Below are 16,981 nucleotides of genomic sequence, written 5' to 3'. Positions count from 1 at the left end.
ACACACCACTGGCCAAGCACACAAGCACAGCCATCAGTATTTCTGGGGAGAATTGGTGTGTGGAAAGAGCATGTTCCAGCTCAGATTAATGGCTCTAAGCCTTTCTGCTCTGTGCCTCAGAGATGTATGCATGAGCAAGCTCCATCCCATCACACCACCATCTCAAAGGAGTCTGGCTTGCTTTTAAATGCAAGAGAACACAGAGGGTCCCAGGATACAATATCCCAAGTTTCCACAAACGCTCAGAATGGTACAAGCATTTACATGATGAAAACTGAAACGATTACCATGTGGAGTCAAATACTCTGCATTCCAGCTTTGTGGATGCCAAATGTTTTAACACAGACTGAAATCAAATCCTCCCCTCTAATAGAGGAGCAGGTAACAAAATATTCAGAAAGGAAAAAGCAAACAAACAAGTTCTCTTCTGGGATTAGGAGATTTCATCTTTTACAGTTAAGTTTGTTTCTGAGAGGAGAAATGTTCTTAAAGCTTAACCATTTCCCTCCCCTTTTTGATCATTTCCAGATCCCCAAAATGTCACCGAAGAAATGATTATTTGTCCAGTACTGCAAAGAAAAGAGCAAAGCTAACAAAGAAAGCCCCATATTCAGATCACACCTCTGTCATATGCCTTTTCTCCTCCAAGATACTGAACACACTGCTGCCTAGAGATGGGTAGCAGTTAAAATGTCCTATTAATCAGGGTTTCACAAATCACCCAAATCCCACGGCAACATTCAAATGTCTTCTAGTGAATGTCCTTGAAAGGTGAAATGGTTTCACGGTCATTCCAAGCACACAACCAAAGAAACAGCTGAGGGTAAGTAGAAACAAACAAGAGAATAAGGAAATGAAAAATGAAACAAAAGAAAATAAGTAAAATAATTTTCTTAATTTTAAGAGACTTAAGATTGATAGTTTTAACTACCAGAATCACAGTGTGCAAATGATCAAACTTGCAACAAATAGATTCATTGCCCCCGAAACCACATCTTGAATTGTAAGTAGTTATGCTTAGTGGTGCAAACCAGGCATCGTGGCATACCAATGACTTTAACACACCTGAAACACTTCTACACAGTCCAAAATAAATAAATGAATCAACTGCAGGCTTTCCGAAATGAAAGACGCTTCAATAGGTTTTCAAGCCCAATCCACAGCCTTAGAGCAGGTCAAGTAATTTCCTTTAGGTTCACCCTTCATGAAAACCAAGGAGCATCAGAAGAACAGTAAAAAATGCTTCCTCCTGCTCCATTGTGATACCCCTCTTCAATCTCTCCTCTTCTTGTGCAAGGAGCCCAGTAAGTTTCCTCAGAGAAACCCTTTCACAGCTTGGGTCATCACTGCATCCCCTCCCTGTTCCTTTCCAGCTCAAACACTTTTTTTTAAATTTATGAATGGGACTAGCACCACACATCGCATTCCAGAAACAGACAGGAGTATTTTAAGTTTTGCTTTTTTCTGCTTCCCTAACAGTTTTAGAATCCAGTTTACTATTTCTGACCGCTGACCTTTCCACAGAGCTCATTCACATGCCATGACGATCCGAAGAAACACATGTAAAATTACGATGCTCCCTTCAGACGTGTTAGCCTGGATTTATCTCCACGCAGTTGTAGCTGACGTTTTACCACTCAGCACAAGGACCCTCAATAATCCTTTGCTGCTGTCCTTCACGTCCTTTCAGGGATTCAATCTCCTCCCTCCACGTGGGCACCTCGCCATGCAGCTCCTTTCCCAGAGCTGAGGGCGGCTCCCAGGCCCGGGAGGCTCCACCAGTGACCACCTCCACAAACCCATCCCAGCCGCCTCCTCCCGGCTTCCTGCTCTGCTGTTTGCTCAAGGCAGAGAGGGAAGACAATCACATGGGCAGTTTATTTTTGCTGAGAATCTTTTCAGGGCCTTCATCAAATACCATTTGCAAATGCGATTAAGCAGCATCAATCCAGCTGCCCCTGCCCACATGCTCACTGCTCCCTTCAGAGAGCTCCAACAGATTTCAGAGTCATGATTCCTCTCTGCAGGAACTGTGCTGTCTCTTCCCCAGTATATCATGTTTCATCATGTGCTCTCAATTGTGCTGTTCAGAACAGTTTCTACCCAGTTGCCTGGCACAGATATCAGGCCTACTGGCAACAACAGACACAAACACTCTGCAGATTATCAGGTTCTTTGTGAAGTACAAGGTAGTGGACATAAGAGCTGTAATAAACTGTGCTGTCCCTCAGCTGGGCATGACTGTAAGAGCCAAGATAATTTCCAGATGTCTCAGTACTGCAAGATACAAAGTTAGTGATAATGACTTCAGCTACCCTGTATCTTCTCTTTGTTTGATTAAAGAAATAATATAGAAGGAAAGATTTGATAAGCTTATTTCTCCAGGGAAAAGAAGGGGTCAGAAACATACAATTGATAGAGGAGCCTGCATTCAGCAAGCATCCTGGCTGTGGGAAAAAAAGACAGACCACAGGAAGAAAGCATCACGCAAGCAGCAACACTATGCAAAGCAAGGCTTGATATAAAGAGGATTGATGGAGCGTCATCTGACCCCAAGCATTCCAAAAAAAGCTGTCATGTAGCATTACAAAACAATTCTGTTTCAGGGCATATGTAGAAGACAAGGCATTTGTAGTAAACCAGCCTTTTAACAACATACTTAAGATGCACTCCATTTATCAAAGTCCCAAACTCATATGACATCCAGAGAATCTCAGAAACACTGGAATATGACCAACTGTCATTCAAATCCGATCAGTGCATCTACTTCAAAGAAGAATCATCAGTTAAATCTTTTTGGACTTAATCCCCAAATGTAAGCATTAAAGAAAAAATCAGTGTGATATTATGTAATACCTAACATCATATTTAACAGCATATATATTGTTACATGTAAGAGAAGTCAGAGCATATCTTGCTTTAGAAATCATGCACTGGAAATTTTATTTTCAGAATTCAAGGTCTGAGCTGTCCCACAATAGTAGTGTCCATTTTGCCCCAGGAACAACAAAATCTGATGATTCTAGAGATCTGCCTAGTCCAGTACCCTGTCACTGACAGTGATCGACAGTAAGTGCCTAGAGAAGACTCTAAGACAAATGTAAATACATGGAGATACTTCCACAGAGCTCAGCCTCCAAAGACTTGTTCTCCCACTAACTCATAAGGTTGCAATTTGTATCTGCATATTTTATGGTTTGATGGATTTCAACTTCCAAGAATGTGCACAACAGATTTCAAATCCACGTACCCTGCTTATATCCACAGTGCCCTGTGGGAAGAAGTTTTGTACTCTGTGTGAAGCTGCAGCTCCTTGTGCCTTCCCTATCCAACTGATCCTAATTAGTTCCTTATGCTTAAGGTAGAAGACAGCAATTAGCTCTCCACACACTTTTTCCATGCCAGATGCCTTTTGAACTCTTGGGCAAATACTTTTTGATCTGACAACCTGCCATTTTCCATTTTGGCAGCTGATCTACAATCCTGCCTACCAACACTCCAATCTAAAACCACACACTCCTCTCTGTCCTGAAAGAAAAAAAATCAAACACCCTGGGCAAAAAAAAAACCCTCTCCTGAGTTAACACAAAGTGGTGATATAGCAGTTTTGTTACTGCTCTGTCTGTCCCAACTGTTTCTTTCACTTTTCTCCATCCACAGGTAACCTATCTGGTATCCTTGTCTCCACCTGATGCCCGGAAAGAATCACTAGTTTTTTATGCCTGCCTCTTCACTGTTCTCCTTGTGCCAGTATGTTGATACTCAGATTCACCTTCTACATGTACATTAACATCTCCTTTATTTATGCCCCACCACCCGCTCTGGGTGCTTCCCAGTGTCTCCCCATCCTTACACAGCAAATACCACGCACACTTCCTTCATATCACCTGCTTTCCTCCACAGCCAGCCTCCCACAGCCAGTCTGTTCTTCCATCAAATCTTGTGCTCAGTCTCTTCCCTCACTTTGCAGGTTTCAAATTCCTCTCATTCCTTCCCCCATCAGACATTTCAAAGACTCCTAATTCAATGAAAGATGACAAGCTCAGGCCTCTTTCCCTGTAAATACTTTTCTTTATTTTCTCACTATAACCATTACTGCTGCTTTCAGCCTGCTGCATCCCTCCCCTCTGGGGCTGCCATGATTTCCTTCTCTTTCTCTTTTCTCCTCTCCTCTGCACCGCCTATCTTTTGAAGCCTTCCCTTCCAAAAGAACACTTGTTTTGTTTCAGCACGCTGCCTCTCCGGGACAGATGCCTACTTTGTGTTTGAAAGAGCACTTGCCATGCTGTGGGCATAAACAGATGAGGAACTGCAGATCTGACACCGTGACTGCAGCAAGGTTGACACAGAACAGCAATAGGGAGGCTGTCCTAGGATGGGCCATAGAGAGTGAGATGAAAAATGCAGGATCCTAAAAATCTCCAGTGGACATGAACACCACCCAGAGCCTTACCTTCTCCCACCACGCAGCCTTTCGCTGAGTTACGAGCTGGTGCAGTTGGTCTTGGAGAGCCATTAGATCTCTGGATAATCTGTCCATTTGCCCAGTCAGCTTGTCAGCCCAGGGGCAGCAGGAGGTCACCTCTGGCAGCCTTCTTTTCTCTCCATGAGCGTCCTGGGCCTCCCATATATTTCCCTCTTCAGCCATATTATCCAACACAGTTTCCTAAACAAAAAACAATAAAAGTTACTTTTCAGCAGGAGCTAAAATGGCTCCCCCCATCCTCCTGGTAATTCATAGCTAGGAGTTCACTGCTGCCATCTCAATATACGGTTGCTCCACAATTTCAGAGTTATTTTAAGAGAGAACCTCCTCAGTTCACTATAACATATTTCCAAGTTAACAGAAAACTTATGTTGCTAACCTAGTTAATTTTGGAAAGCACTGCACAGTCAGCTACTCTCCACTGCACTAAAGTATAAAGTAACACTCATGAGATGGAGGTGATCAGCACTGCAGCAGCTCTAGGTATGCCCTTCCTCTCAAATTCTGAGGTTGGATGCACTTCTATGGCTTTTTGTAACAAAGTGATGACCAGGACGGAGGTACATGCTCACACTGTTTGGGAGAGCCCCACCTGCTCTAACACCCACAGGTGCCCACGGAAAACTCCACAAGTTGAGGAACATCCAGAGATCCCTGCTCCAGGCTGATCAGGAACTGGCAGCTCTGCTTGACCATGACCATCTAGCTGGTTTGATAATTAATTGTGCAATTGCCTTCCGAGATAGCAACTGCCATTTCAAATGCTCAAGGAAAAAAAAAAAACCAGAAGCATTTAAACAAAACATTCAGAGTCCATCTATACAGTCTGGTGCACAGATTGTGCAGAAACACAATTTTCAAGCCAGAGTAGCACAGCATAACTAAAGGACCCAGGCCTCACTCACAGAGTATTAAATATTTATTTCCATACTGTTATCAAGAAGACATTCAATAGGAGAGGTCATAATCTCTTTTAAGGACATAATTTGCATTCAAAATTATCTTTAGCAATTGAAGAAGTAATTTAAGAACACTGGCAGGAAATTCAGCAGTTGAGCAGCGTGGTCTATACACGAGCAAGGAAAAACCAAGTGGATAATTACTGGCACAGCAGCAACATTGCTGGATGAGACGTCAGAGAGCCAGAAGTCACCGATGTCACACTGTTAAAGTCAAGCACCATGTCACAAAGTATAAACACAAGTCTCCGTGACAGAAGAGTGCTGACTGTAATGCTGACATACAGGTGAGGCACTTGAAGTTAAACACAGACAAATGGGAGGGAAAGTCCCAGATGAGAGCAGCAACAAACATCAAAAGCTGGAATGAATGGCCTACAAGGACACATAAAGACATCAAAACTTTTGCTTAGCCTAGAAACAGGGACTGGGAAGGCAGTGACATGCTAACAGCCTTCACTTATATAAAAGACTGCTATAAAGAGCATAGGAATTTTTATTTTTTCCCTTCTTTCTCTCTTTTCTCAGAAGGTAGGTTAAAAACTCTAGCTTAATTCACAGCAAGAGATTCTTAGGCTCATGCAAGAAAAAGCTTCAGAAGACAGCTACAAATGGCGTAAGGCACCCTGCAAAACCTCCTTTCTAGGCAAGCATTGGTACTGGGAATTGGCACAAAGCAGCACTAAGGGCAGCAGCTCCTGCTGACCCATGGCCCAGCTCATGAGAATGCAGACATGGTAGGGACATTGACAGGATAACAAACTGCATGGATATAAAGCAAAGGGGTGTGGTTTTTTGGGAGGTTGGGGGTTCTTCTGTTTATGCCTTATTTTGAAATTCATTAAATGACAGAATTGTAAAGTAACATTAACATTTGGACAATGTTCTCAGGCACATGGTGGGATTTTTGGGTTATCTTGTGCGGGCCAGGAGTTGGACTCAACGATCCTTGTGGATCCCTTCCAATTCAGGATATTCTGTGATTACTGCAGTCATTCCAGTTCCTGCAGTGATGTCATGCTCTGTTGTGTTCCTGCCTACCACCATCAGAAGAACTGGCAGCAGCTATGCAAGAACCATCCTATCCCTCAGGTCAGCAACACAAAACACAAGTTTGGTAGAAAGAAAACTACAGTCTTTTCAAAGCACATCTCATTCCCATACTGTATCTCATTCTCATCCTACTGCATCCAGGAACAACCACCATCAGCAGTGACACAAAAGGCAAATTCACCATCCAGCACATTGAATGGTTTAAAAAGATGTGTTGGTCAAGTATTTATTTAGGACTTAGCTCCAGAAAGCAGGCTAACACTCTCCACACTCTTCAATATGTCAAAGGCAAATGTTTTTGTGGATACACAGAAATACTTGCAGTTGTATTTTATCTATCGGGAGCCAGGCCCGTGCTAATTTGATGCTTTCCAAAAAACCCTAAGATGGTAAACATGTAAAGCAAAACCCATTAGATAACTAATGAAAATTGGAAGTACCCTTCAAGACAGGTGAGGTAATTCCACACTGCTCTCTGCCTTGCTTTTAGTGTAGAAGGCGGCATATGGGTAATTAGCAGTCAGCTCACCAATTCTCAAAATTTTGTAAGCTCATACAGCTAATGTGGTGTGCTAAAGAATTATTTCAGCAACACTGAGTGGGCAAAAGTCATAGAGAGAAGTGAGATGGATGGCATCGTTTGCACTCACTTGAGAAATCCTAAGATGCGCAGAGAAAGGGTTATTGATTTTCTTATGTTCATTCAACACAGTTCAAGGGGAAATCAGCAATGTCAACACACTATTTGGCTGGGAAAAAATGAAGTTGTTTTCAATATCAGCTGCCTGCAAATTTAGTTGTTCTCAAGACTGCAATAAAGCTTAGAGGCCCTCTTCTGAAAAGCCATTTAATTTTACCAAAGTGTGCGACTGCTATGTTTAAAAACTATTAAAAAGATGAAGATCAGACCTTTTAATTTGTGTTAACTATATGAAATTCTGCCATTCTGCCCTGCAATTTCTCAACTCTGCTGGGTGAGTCCTACTGAAGAAAACAGGAATGAAAAAGAACTATGAAAACATTCCTTACTTTACCAAGACTTTTTTTTCCCTTTTTCTCAAGTGCTGTTGAACAGCTGGTTGCAACATTTAATTTTGTGGGACTAAAGAGCCTTTGGAAGTAGTCAGCTATGCTGAAGTCAAGAAAGCTGCACCCTTCAAAATCACTTTGATTCATTACCATCCACTGCCAGTAAACTGGTTCCAGTTGCTTCCACTCCAAAAAGGCTTCCAGCTGCATGGTTTCAGACTCCAGGAGATGTAATAGCTACAGGAAAGGAGACAAAGGAAAGGAAATCAGGTAATGTTGGTCACTTCAGAACTACATGAAATGTGTGCTGGGCCTGAAGTACAAAAACAGTGTGAGTGGTACATGGGACAACTCTGGGTGACTTTACAAGAACATTGTAAAAGCAGATGGGGAAACATGAAGTGAAACACTTCTTCCAGCATCACTGATTGATATCCCTCACGCCAAATGTACCAACTTCTTCAGCTTTTCTACACATAAATGTGAGTTTCCATATTGTTTGGAGGTATCAAAGAGACGTGCTTAGGTGAATGACCAGCTTCAAGTCTTCTATGCTTTTTGATTACCAAAATAAGCTGTTTCTCCAAAAGTATTTTTCCGCATCTATCCTTTCACTCTGAAACAGCATGGAAGAACTCACTCTAAAATGTTACGTATTTTATAAACTGTCTGATCTGCTGCATGAGGTATCCCTCCCTTTGCCTGAGAGCACTCAAAGGAGAGATGTTGCATTATAGCCACGCAAATTATAATTTTTTCACAAATATATACATGATACACATATATGTACACACATATGCGATGAAGGAGACATTCCAAGACTAAATATTTATATATCAGAAAAGAAAAAGTTCTTGTAAAGAATGATAACACGAACAAATTTACTATAAATCAGAGCTCACCAGCTTTAACAATTTTTGTTCTGACCATATATTTGAAATGAACAATTTTAACACCAATCTGACACCAAAGGCAACTTCTTAAGATGACCACAAAGAGTGTAGTGCCTTGAGGAGCATGGAAAGGACCAGACCAGTACCAGCTAAATCCATCTTGATGCCATGATGATTTTTTGCCTTTTCTTTTATACTCCTTTTATACCTTTTTATAACTTCTGTATTGGTAGGTTTTTTAGCCTACATTCTTAGACTTATTTGTCAAGCTAGGAGACTATTAGAAGCTTCATAGTTAGGGATCAGTGTGCCCCAGACCCCAAGGTCCTCTCCAGAACACATTCTATAAACTAAGATAGAACCATCCAGGGGAAGGTTCCTCGGGGAGGGGGGGGCTCATTCAAGCCTCTCATTGGGGAATCTTTGATAGGTATGCTAATTAGTAAGACCTATAATGTTAGACCAGATCTATCAGGTGTGTGCATTGCGGGGTGCATTTCGGCGCATTCCACCTGGATGTGGTGCACCTAAGGTTTCTCAAAATAAATACCAAGGTAAAATCCCTTTTTCCCTTCTAACTGTGTTTGATTCTTGATTTTAAGACCAGGAAAAGGCATCAATCTAATACAGACAACTAACTATCTTCTGCTAGCTTTGTTTGCTTTAGTTACTTAGTACATAACATAATTTAAGTAACTGCAAAGTCTGAGTTGACTTTGCAATTTTATTATGCAGGTATTACTTGAAGATAAAGGAACCAAAGAAAGGAAACCACTTTGCAAGAGTAACTGCTGGAAATTATAAGCAGTTTGCTCTAAAACACGGCTGGATCCAAAATACAATTATTACACATTTGCTCACACACCAGACACTTGGCATTACGCTTAATGACTCTGCTAGTTTCAAGCTCAGCTGGGATATAAAAGGTGGAAGAATGGGGTTCTGTCTCCTTTTTTCTTTTCTCCTTTTTTTCTTTTTCATAGGTACATCTACAGCACAAATGGCTTACATTATGGAATCTGAAGCTTGCAATAAAACCCAGCCAAAAAGTTGATTAAATATTCAGGGAACAGCGAAGTTACTTGACTTTAAAGTAGCTTTGTAATGTGGTCACGAGCTGCATGTGAATGCAGTATGAACACGTCTTATTACAGCTAGAGAGGGCTGAAAGTTGGAATGGGGAGTTTTTCATTCTGAGCCTTCAAAAAAAGAATGATCTTAATAAAAACACAGTCATCATCTTTATTCTCACTAGAATGTTAGAAGCGCCATATGCCACTTGGTTTCACAGCACAACTGAAAGGGTATGGTTCTGAAACTTCACCAAACCTCTGAAGGATCTGCTGGAGTTAACTGACTTTAACAAGAATCAAAGCTTCCTGAGCAGTCTCCTAATCTCAAACCCTTTGAGAGCTTTTGTATTTAGGGGCTTTTGTTGCTTTTTTTTTAACTGCTTCATTAGTTACACAAAACTTGAACAGCTTGTGTGAAAGCATTCATCTGACTCACCTACTTACAGCATCCTCACCTTTCACTAAGGTATCAACACCCTCAGAAATATCAGGCCAGCAACTGTGTGCTAGATTGCCTCAGCCATAAATCAGTAAAGGGATGACTACAGCCATCCTAGGAGGACAGTTTCCAGCATAGCTGGAATACACCGTGGCAGCCTCAGGCAAGCCTGCAATAGCCAACATTTGAGTTTCTACCCTGAGGGACTTTAGGCACTGCTCCTGAATGCCAATATCCTCTGCCATCCTCTGTATGGGCCTTGCAAGGCTTTGATGTTATTGCAGCACAGAGAATAAAGCAGAACACAATAAAAAATAATGTACTACAAATATCTTTGAGACACCCTAGCAAAAATCATAAAAACAAATAAATGTTCAAGGTTGGGAAGGGACAATGGATTGTATGTCCATGTGCCTTGAATTTGGTCACAAGGACAGCCTCCACATGACCCAGGGGTGACAGGTTTTCACTCAGACATGCCTGCACTTGGGAATGAACATTTCTGTTAGGCAGCTTCCTTCCCCCAGCCTCATCCTCTGCACAAGCTTCTCACAAGCACTTCGTGTTCTTTAACAAACTCTTGCTTTTTGTGACTTTGAGGTGTACATTTTCTTAGGTCACACATCACAGTCATACCAGAGCTGGTATTTCAGAAACCAAAGCCCAAATTGTACCTCTGCATTTCCACCCCACCACCGTACCTTTACTTGTTCATTTACCACCAACAAGAGTTCACATATGCCATGAGCAGTTCCACTTCTGCTGCTACATGAACCTCTCAAAATGTAAAACAAATTCCTGAGCTGTAACTAAAGCTACCTGCCCATTTTCAATGAACTAAGAACCCGATACTGTCATGCCTCCTAATGAAATTTAAAGACTGAAGTCTGTAGAAGAGCATCAATATTTTTTCATTAAGAAAGTGAAGCAGGAAGTCAAAAATGTGCCTCACGTGGGTATCTAAGTGATGCTTAAGGATAATGCCTGAAAATTGTGTTTCGCTCTACACAAAATTAAGACAATAAAATCCATTTCCTTCATTCTTCTGGAGGAAGTTATTGCTCTAAAATATTTACACTGACTGAAAAAGTAATGACAAATTCAAACTGCTAATCTCTGTGGCAAGGCAATTCCATAATGACTGCTGAGAGCAAACACTTTGCAGTAACAACTTCTTTAAGCCATTGTAAAGAAACCACCCCTGGTGCAATCAACAGCTTTGCTATAGAGGGTAAACTGTGCCTAACTGAGCTGCCCCAGAGCAGGCTGCCAGGAAACCTCAGTGTGATGCAGAAGAATTCTAGCTCTGTGAAGAGCATGCCTTGCTTCCTCCGGCATGTGGTTGTGACCTCCAAAGCCAAATATCCAGCATCCAACCCAGATCACAGGCCTCAGGAAACTGTGGGAGCTTCAGCTGCAAAGTCTGAGATGACAAGGTGGTTTTGGATACTTCTCTAGAGATATTCAAAAGCCATCTGGACACAGCCCTGAGTAACGTGCTCCAAGGGACCCTCCTTGAGCAGGGAGGTCAGACCGGCTGGCCTCCAGCGGCCCTTTCCAACCCTACCCATTCTGTGATGCTCAGCAAGAGGCCAAAGTTGAATCTTCCTCAGGATCCACAAGTATAACTCATGTGCTGTTTAAACATATTTGTAATTACTTTTTCTGTAGAGATATTAATCTCTTTCACATTATTTACCACCATATTACAAAAATCATTAGTGCCTGTAGACTGTTACGGAAATCAATATTTAATAAATTTGCGGCATAATGCTCCCTTTTCACGGGCTCAGTTCCAGAGAGCTCCCCACAATAAGTATTTAATCTCTGATGCCCACAGCTCATAATTCAACTACCACAGCACTGACGAAACTATTTTTAATCAAAAATTGCTCTGCCTAAATGTTCAGAAAATCATTTTATTGTTAGACAGACAAAAAATGGTCTTTCAGCAATAAATTCTGTTTCTTGGCTCAGAGACAAAACCCTGCTAATTCATCACCATTCACATACGTCTGTACACAGTAAACTTGCATTGGACTCCTGAGCCCTGCAAACCTCACTCCAGATGCCAACATCTCTGGAGAATTACTCAAGGCTTGAGACAGGGTTGGCTTAGTAGGAAAGCTTATATGGGGAAACTATCAAGACTATTCAATGATTATATTTGTTTAATAGGAAATTGCTTTATTCACTGTGCACTTGGGTAATTTGAATTCTAGTTCTAAATATCTCACAGCCACAGGAGAGAAGCTAAGTGGAGAAGTTCATTCTAAAAAAAATGCAAAGAAAAGAGGTAAACAATCATGAAAGTGACACAATTTACACTAACAGAAGTAAATCATAACTGGGACTAAGGCTTTAGAGACCTAACTGAGCATCAAATGAAAAAAAAAAAAAATTCAACACATCTTCTCCTCTACCAATAGAAAACTCCCTTAACTGAAAAAACATGCAAACCTTGACAAATGAGAGTCTCTCAGCAGGCAGGCCGCTAGGTGGATGGCATTTGGTTTAAAATGGCACACACTGCCCAAATTGCCTTTGGCAGGGCTAAGTTTTGAGACCCCCTTCACCAAAAAAACCCAGAGAAAATCTCAGTATCACAACCATCTCAGGCTGGGACAAACAAACAGTGTAGGTGGACACACTCAGTGCTCCAAGTTTCAGTTCCACATTGTGATTCTTCCAGAGGCAAAGCTGGTTTAAGACATTGCCACACATCCCTTGGAGGCTAAAGCAAAAATAAACAGGCCTGAAAACTAGAAAGTCACGCTGGAGTAGTGTGAAATACAAGCAGCTGAAGAGCAAAAACCTTCAGAACAATAAGCAGCCTCTAGCCACAAGGCAAATAAAGACTGTCCCTAATTTGTCTGCCTGTGAAATATCATGAGACCCAAGACACAGCAGGAGAAGCACTGCAGCCCAACCATCACGAGGCAGTGGATCTGAAAGGCTCTTGGAGAACAGAAGTGGATGAGAATTTCTTCCAGCACCAGCTATGGATCCCATAGGGACCTTGACCAACATCCCAGCAGGGATAGGAAAAGACCTCTGGCTCCAGAAAATAGTATTTCTGTGTCTGATGAGCACCACCTCTTTTGGAGTTGTAATTTTGGGGGGTGGTTTTGTGCTGCAAGGGCAAGCGGGACTTGAATCTTTTGCAGAAGACACAATACATAAAATACAAAACACAGCAGCTTTGGGTGCAGGAGTATAATTCCAGATGCTTTGATATGTGCAAGATCTCCAACACCTAAATCAAAATATGTAACTTTTCCACCCACCAACGCCAGTTTTATGCCACCACAGCTCAAAATTCAACTGAGCTATCTCGGTTTCACACTGCTGAGAGCAGGAAATCAAACCACTAGTTAAAAACTTAAATGACAAAGATCATCATTATAAAACATAATTGCTATTTGTGGAGGGATTCAGAAAACAGCTGTTTAAAATGCAACTGAAAGAAAATTAAATTTAAAACAAACAGAATGAGGCATTTGGCAGATAAAAATTGTATTACAGCTTTCACATTGGTAGGCAATGAAGTGGGATGCATTAATGGCATTCATTTGCAGAGGAACGGGTCAATGAATGGACTGCTTGGCATTTTCCCTATGGAAACGGCATGTATTAAAACATGGCAAAAATACCAGGAAAAAGAAGACTGAAGTTTTATACTTCAGCAGCCAGGATCAATACATGTAAGAATGATTTTCTTACCCTAAATGTACCAATGATTTTGGGTGCCCAACCTGGCATACCTGAAATGCCAAATTTTCAGGCAGTACCAAATACTTTTAGCTCAGTTAAAGCACATCCAGTAGATACCAAAACTCACAATTTACTTTAGAGAAATCTCAGCAAGAGGATTTCAAAGAAAAGCATCAAATTGTATCACAGTACTGCCTGACAGCTGTTATTATTGTACTGCCAACCAAAACCCCCATGCAGCTGATGTCAAAAAAAGACCATTATTCTTCTCCTTTTATTCAGACTTTCTGTACACAGAACAAAGCACTATCCATACTCATTTCTTTCCTTTCCTCCCCCCCATACACTCACCCATTTCCCTGTATTTTTAACAGGCCACAGAAACACACATAGAAATCAACAAGAACAAGCAGTTTCTAACTTGATTAACTGTTCTGAATTCAGAATTGATGCCACACTTCTGAACAGCTCCAATATCCTGGGTTCCGTGCACTTCCACACAGGGTGTAACTACACCAAGACGTGCTGGTTATAGGAGGAGCATCCCTGTGTGTGTACGTGCCTTGTTTTCCATGCACCTGTTCCATGGGTGTCCTGACCTTCCACAAGCACCTGCCAGCTAGCTCTCTGCCACGTTCTTTGCCTGCACACCTGTAAGGACCAGGTGGTCCTTACCCCAGGACTGGATGAGCAGCGACATCCAGACTTCCCCAGCTGTGCCTCAAGGGAGACAGGACAGAGCTGCACAGCTGCACCTGCACTCCCAGGACACCTTGAGATGGGTATCATGATGAGGACTGGCTTGTACAGCACCCACAGCAACAGAAACCCAACCTCTAAGCACCAACAAATATAAATGTTAAATAAAATTGAGGTCTTGCCCAAAGACAGAAAAAGAAACAAAGACGAATGGCTTCTGCCATCAGACACCCAACAGCACACAGAATTATCACAGATGTTCATCTTTGTTAAACAATTAATTTAAAAATTTATTCAATATGCGGATTAGTCTAAGTTTGCAGCTTGATATGAGTTACAGTTTCTCCCAGCCTAGCTCTTTGACAAGCCATCATAGACTATTTGTGCATGCAGCTATTTTCACACATTTTAAAATGTTACTGACTAGAGAAACTACTAATTTAAAGTCTGCTATAGTTTCTCATGTCAATTAATTTCTCTTGCTAGTCTCTTTCACACTTCTTTAAATTAAGCGACAAACATTTAAAAAGAATCACAAATCCAAAATCTCTCTCAAACCATGAGTAACAGCTGATTTTAGAACTCTATTTCCTTGGCTATTTAAAAAAAACAAAAATACCTGCCAGTAGAGCTGAGTTAACATTATGGGCCAATTGCACACAAAGTTTAATTTTACAAGGCTGTAAAAACAGCTCTACCAGTCTCCTCACAATGTGAGCTGCAGTCTCACATCCAGAAAAGCAGTTCAGTTCAGCTTTCCAGTAACAGTTCAGTCGTGGCCAAAGCCATTGTAATATATGGATTTAACTGCAGTCTGCTTCTTTAATCAGCAATGAGGCTGGAGAACACAGTGGTCCTGCCTTGCTTGACTTTCTGGATGGGTTAAGTGTATTTTTGATTCTGAGGTGGATGCAGGACAACACAAGGTCCCAGTTAGGGATCACAAAATGATCATAGTTCTGGGGCACTTCAGGATCAGCCTTCATCAATAGCTGTACTGTAAGAGAAGAGTGAGAAGCCTGGGGTCCCTTTTCTGTCAGAAGTTGGTAACTCATTTCTCTTTGGCATGAAAACAACAACAGTGAAGACTCCACAAGCAGCTCTGCACTATCTAGCGGCTACTGTTAGCTTCAAGGCACAATTCAAGAGATGAGTCAGGAGTCTTTAAGGTCCTCACCCCAATTTTTTTCCTGATATTTTATTTGTTCCTTCAGGGAACAATCCAATACCCCAGTTAAGATCCACTAGGCTGCACCAGCAAGACCCTTTCTGACTCCATCACCAAAAACTATCAGCAAGTAAGCCATTCTCACTCTGAGGTCTCCTCCAACAGAATGTTAAGAGGCAGCATAGCATGACCAGGGGATTTTGATGTGGATACAAGACACACCTCTCACCACAACAGCCTCAGCTGGTAAGTGGCAATTCCATCTTCAGCTTACAGGCATCAAATATGATGCTGGTACAACCTTTGCTGTAGCACTGTGTGAGCCACAGTGCCTGCTTGTCCTCCCTGTGTTGACCCAAAGCATCACCTGATCTGGACAGCTTGCTCCCCACACTGGGTTTGCTGGCCCTTCCACCAAAGAAAAAAAAAAAAAAAAAAATCAAACACCAACTGATGATAAAATACCTCAGCCTTGTCTCTCCAGCTTATTAATTCCAGCTGCATTGTCTCAGGTGGAATTATATTATAGTATATCACTGTCATCGTCACTGTCACAGCATTCAAATTATGTTAAGTATGGCATGAAACAAGCAAAAGCACAAAAGCAGCAGTGATGCTCAGTATCATTCCATTGGTTCTGCTGCTGGCAATCACAACCAAGCGTTCATATCAGTGCAGTATGTATAGACTGCGTGTCAGAGACACCTTCCTTTCTTAGGGTGTAGGAGTCTAACATATTGCTGCTACATAGTCCAACAATTTATGGAGTCCATGATAAACCACTGCATCATTTTTCAAGGTCCAAGAACTCTATAAGCTTGGTCAGTAAAATGTACTAAGCAATAACTCATCCCCAAAAAAATGGTGATGGCAACTACAGAACTGCAGCTCTATTAACTCCTTTTTTTTTTGTATGGATAAGTTTAGCTGAAAGCAATATTAGTGACAAATTGCAGCCTGGGGAAATTTTCAGATCAAGGTAATAATGCTATGAGGTAGAATGATTTGCTTTAGTGTTGCTATATAATGCTGCCAGCTCCCTCCAACTGGACACTAACTGCAGCCAGAGGCCACCTTGCTTAAAAAAATATCTAAAGAAATATTTTAGCACTAAACCTGTCTGGAGTAATAAAACAAAACAGAGCGTCTTTCCCAAGAAGGGGCACTGGGAAAGTGAAATTGGGTAGAAAGTTCAACAACTAAATGATTCATGGCTGGTGACAAGCTAGTGCCTGTGAGATGAAGGAGCTGGTCTCCTGCTAACACTGCTGAACCACATTGGTGGGAAGGAACCTCTGGAGGTCTCTAATCCAATCTCCTGCTCTAAGCAAGGTGCTCAGGACTCTGCCCAGCAAGTCCTGAACATCAACAACGCAGCAGTCACCCCTGCTCCAGGATCTGGTTCCAGAGTCTGATCAATTCATGGCAATTTTTTCCTGTTTTACCTGGCCAGAATTTCTTGTGTTCC

The 16,981-nt window shown here is 41.7% G+C and overlaps 1 protein-coding gene across 1 annotated transcript in view; it reads right to left on the bottom strand.

Annotated features, from left to right (window-relative positions):
* The window catches only part of TEDC1 (tubulin epsilon and delta complex 1), a 67,669-nt gene that overhangs the window by 16,158 nt on the left and 34,530 nt on the right, over positions 1 to 16,981 (bottom strand). Inside the window, exons 6-7 of the mRNA XM_032118128.1 lie at positions 7,678 to 7,764; positions 4,454 to 4,666 (exon numbers count right to left, since the gene is read on the bottom strand). Of these exons, the coding sequence (XP_031974019.1) occupies positions 4,454 to 4,666; positions 7,678 to 7,764 (300 nt within the window). The remainder of the gene's footprint in view (positions 1 to 4,453; positions 4,667 to 7,677; positions 7,765 to 16,981) is intronic.

This window comes from Corvus moneduloides, chromosome 9 (assembly GCF_009650955.1).
Source record: "Corvus moneduloides isolate bCorMon1 chromosome 9, bCorMon1.pri, whole genome shotgun sequence".
Lineage (NCBI taxonomy): Eukaryota > Metazoa > Chordata > Aves > Passeriformes > Corvidae > Corvus > Corvus moneduloides.
This window is presented reverse-complemented; position numbering and strand designations above follow the sequence as displayed.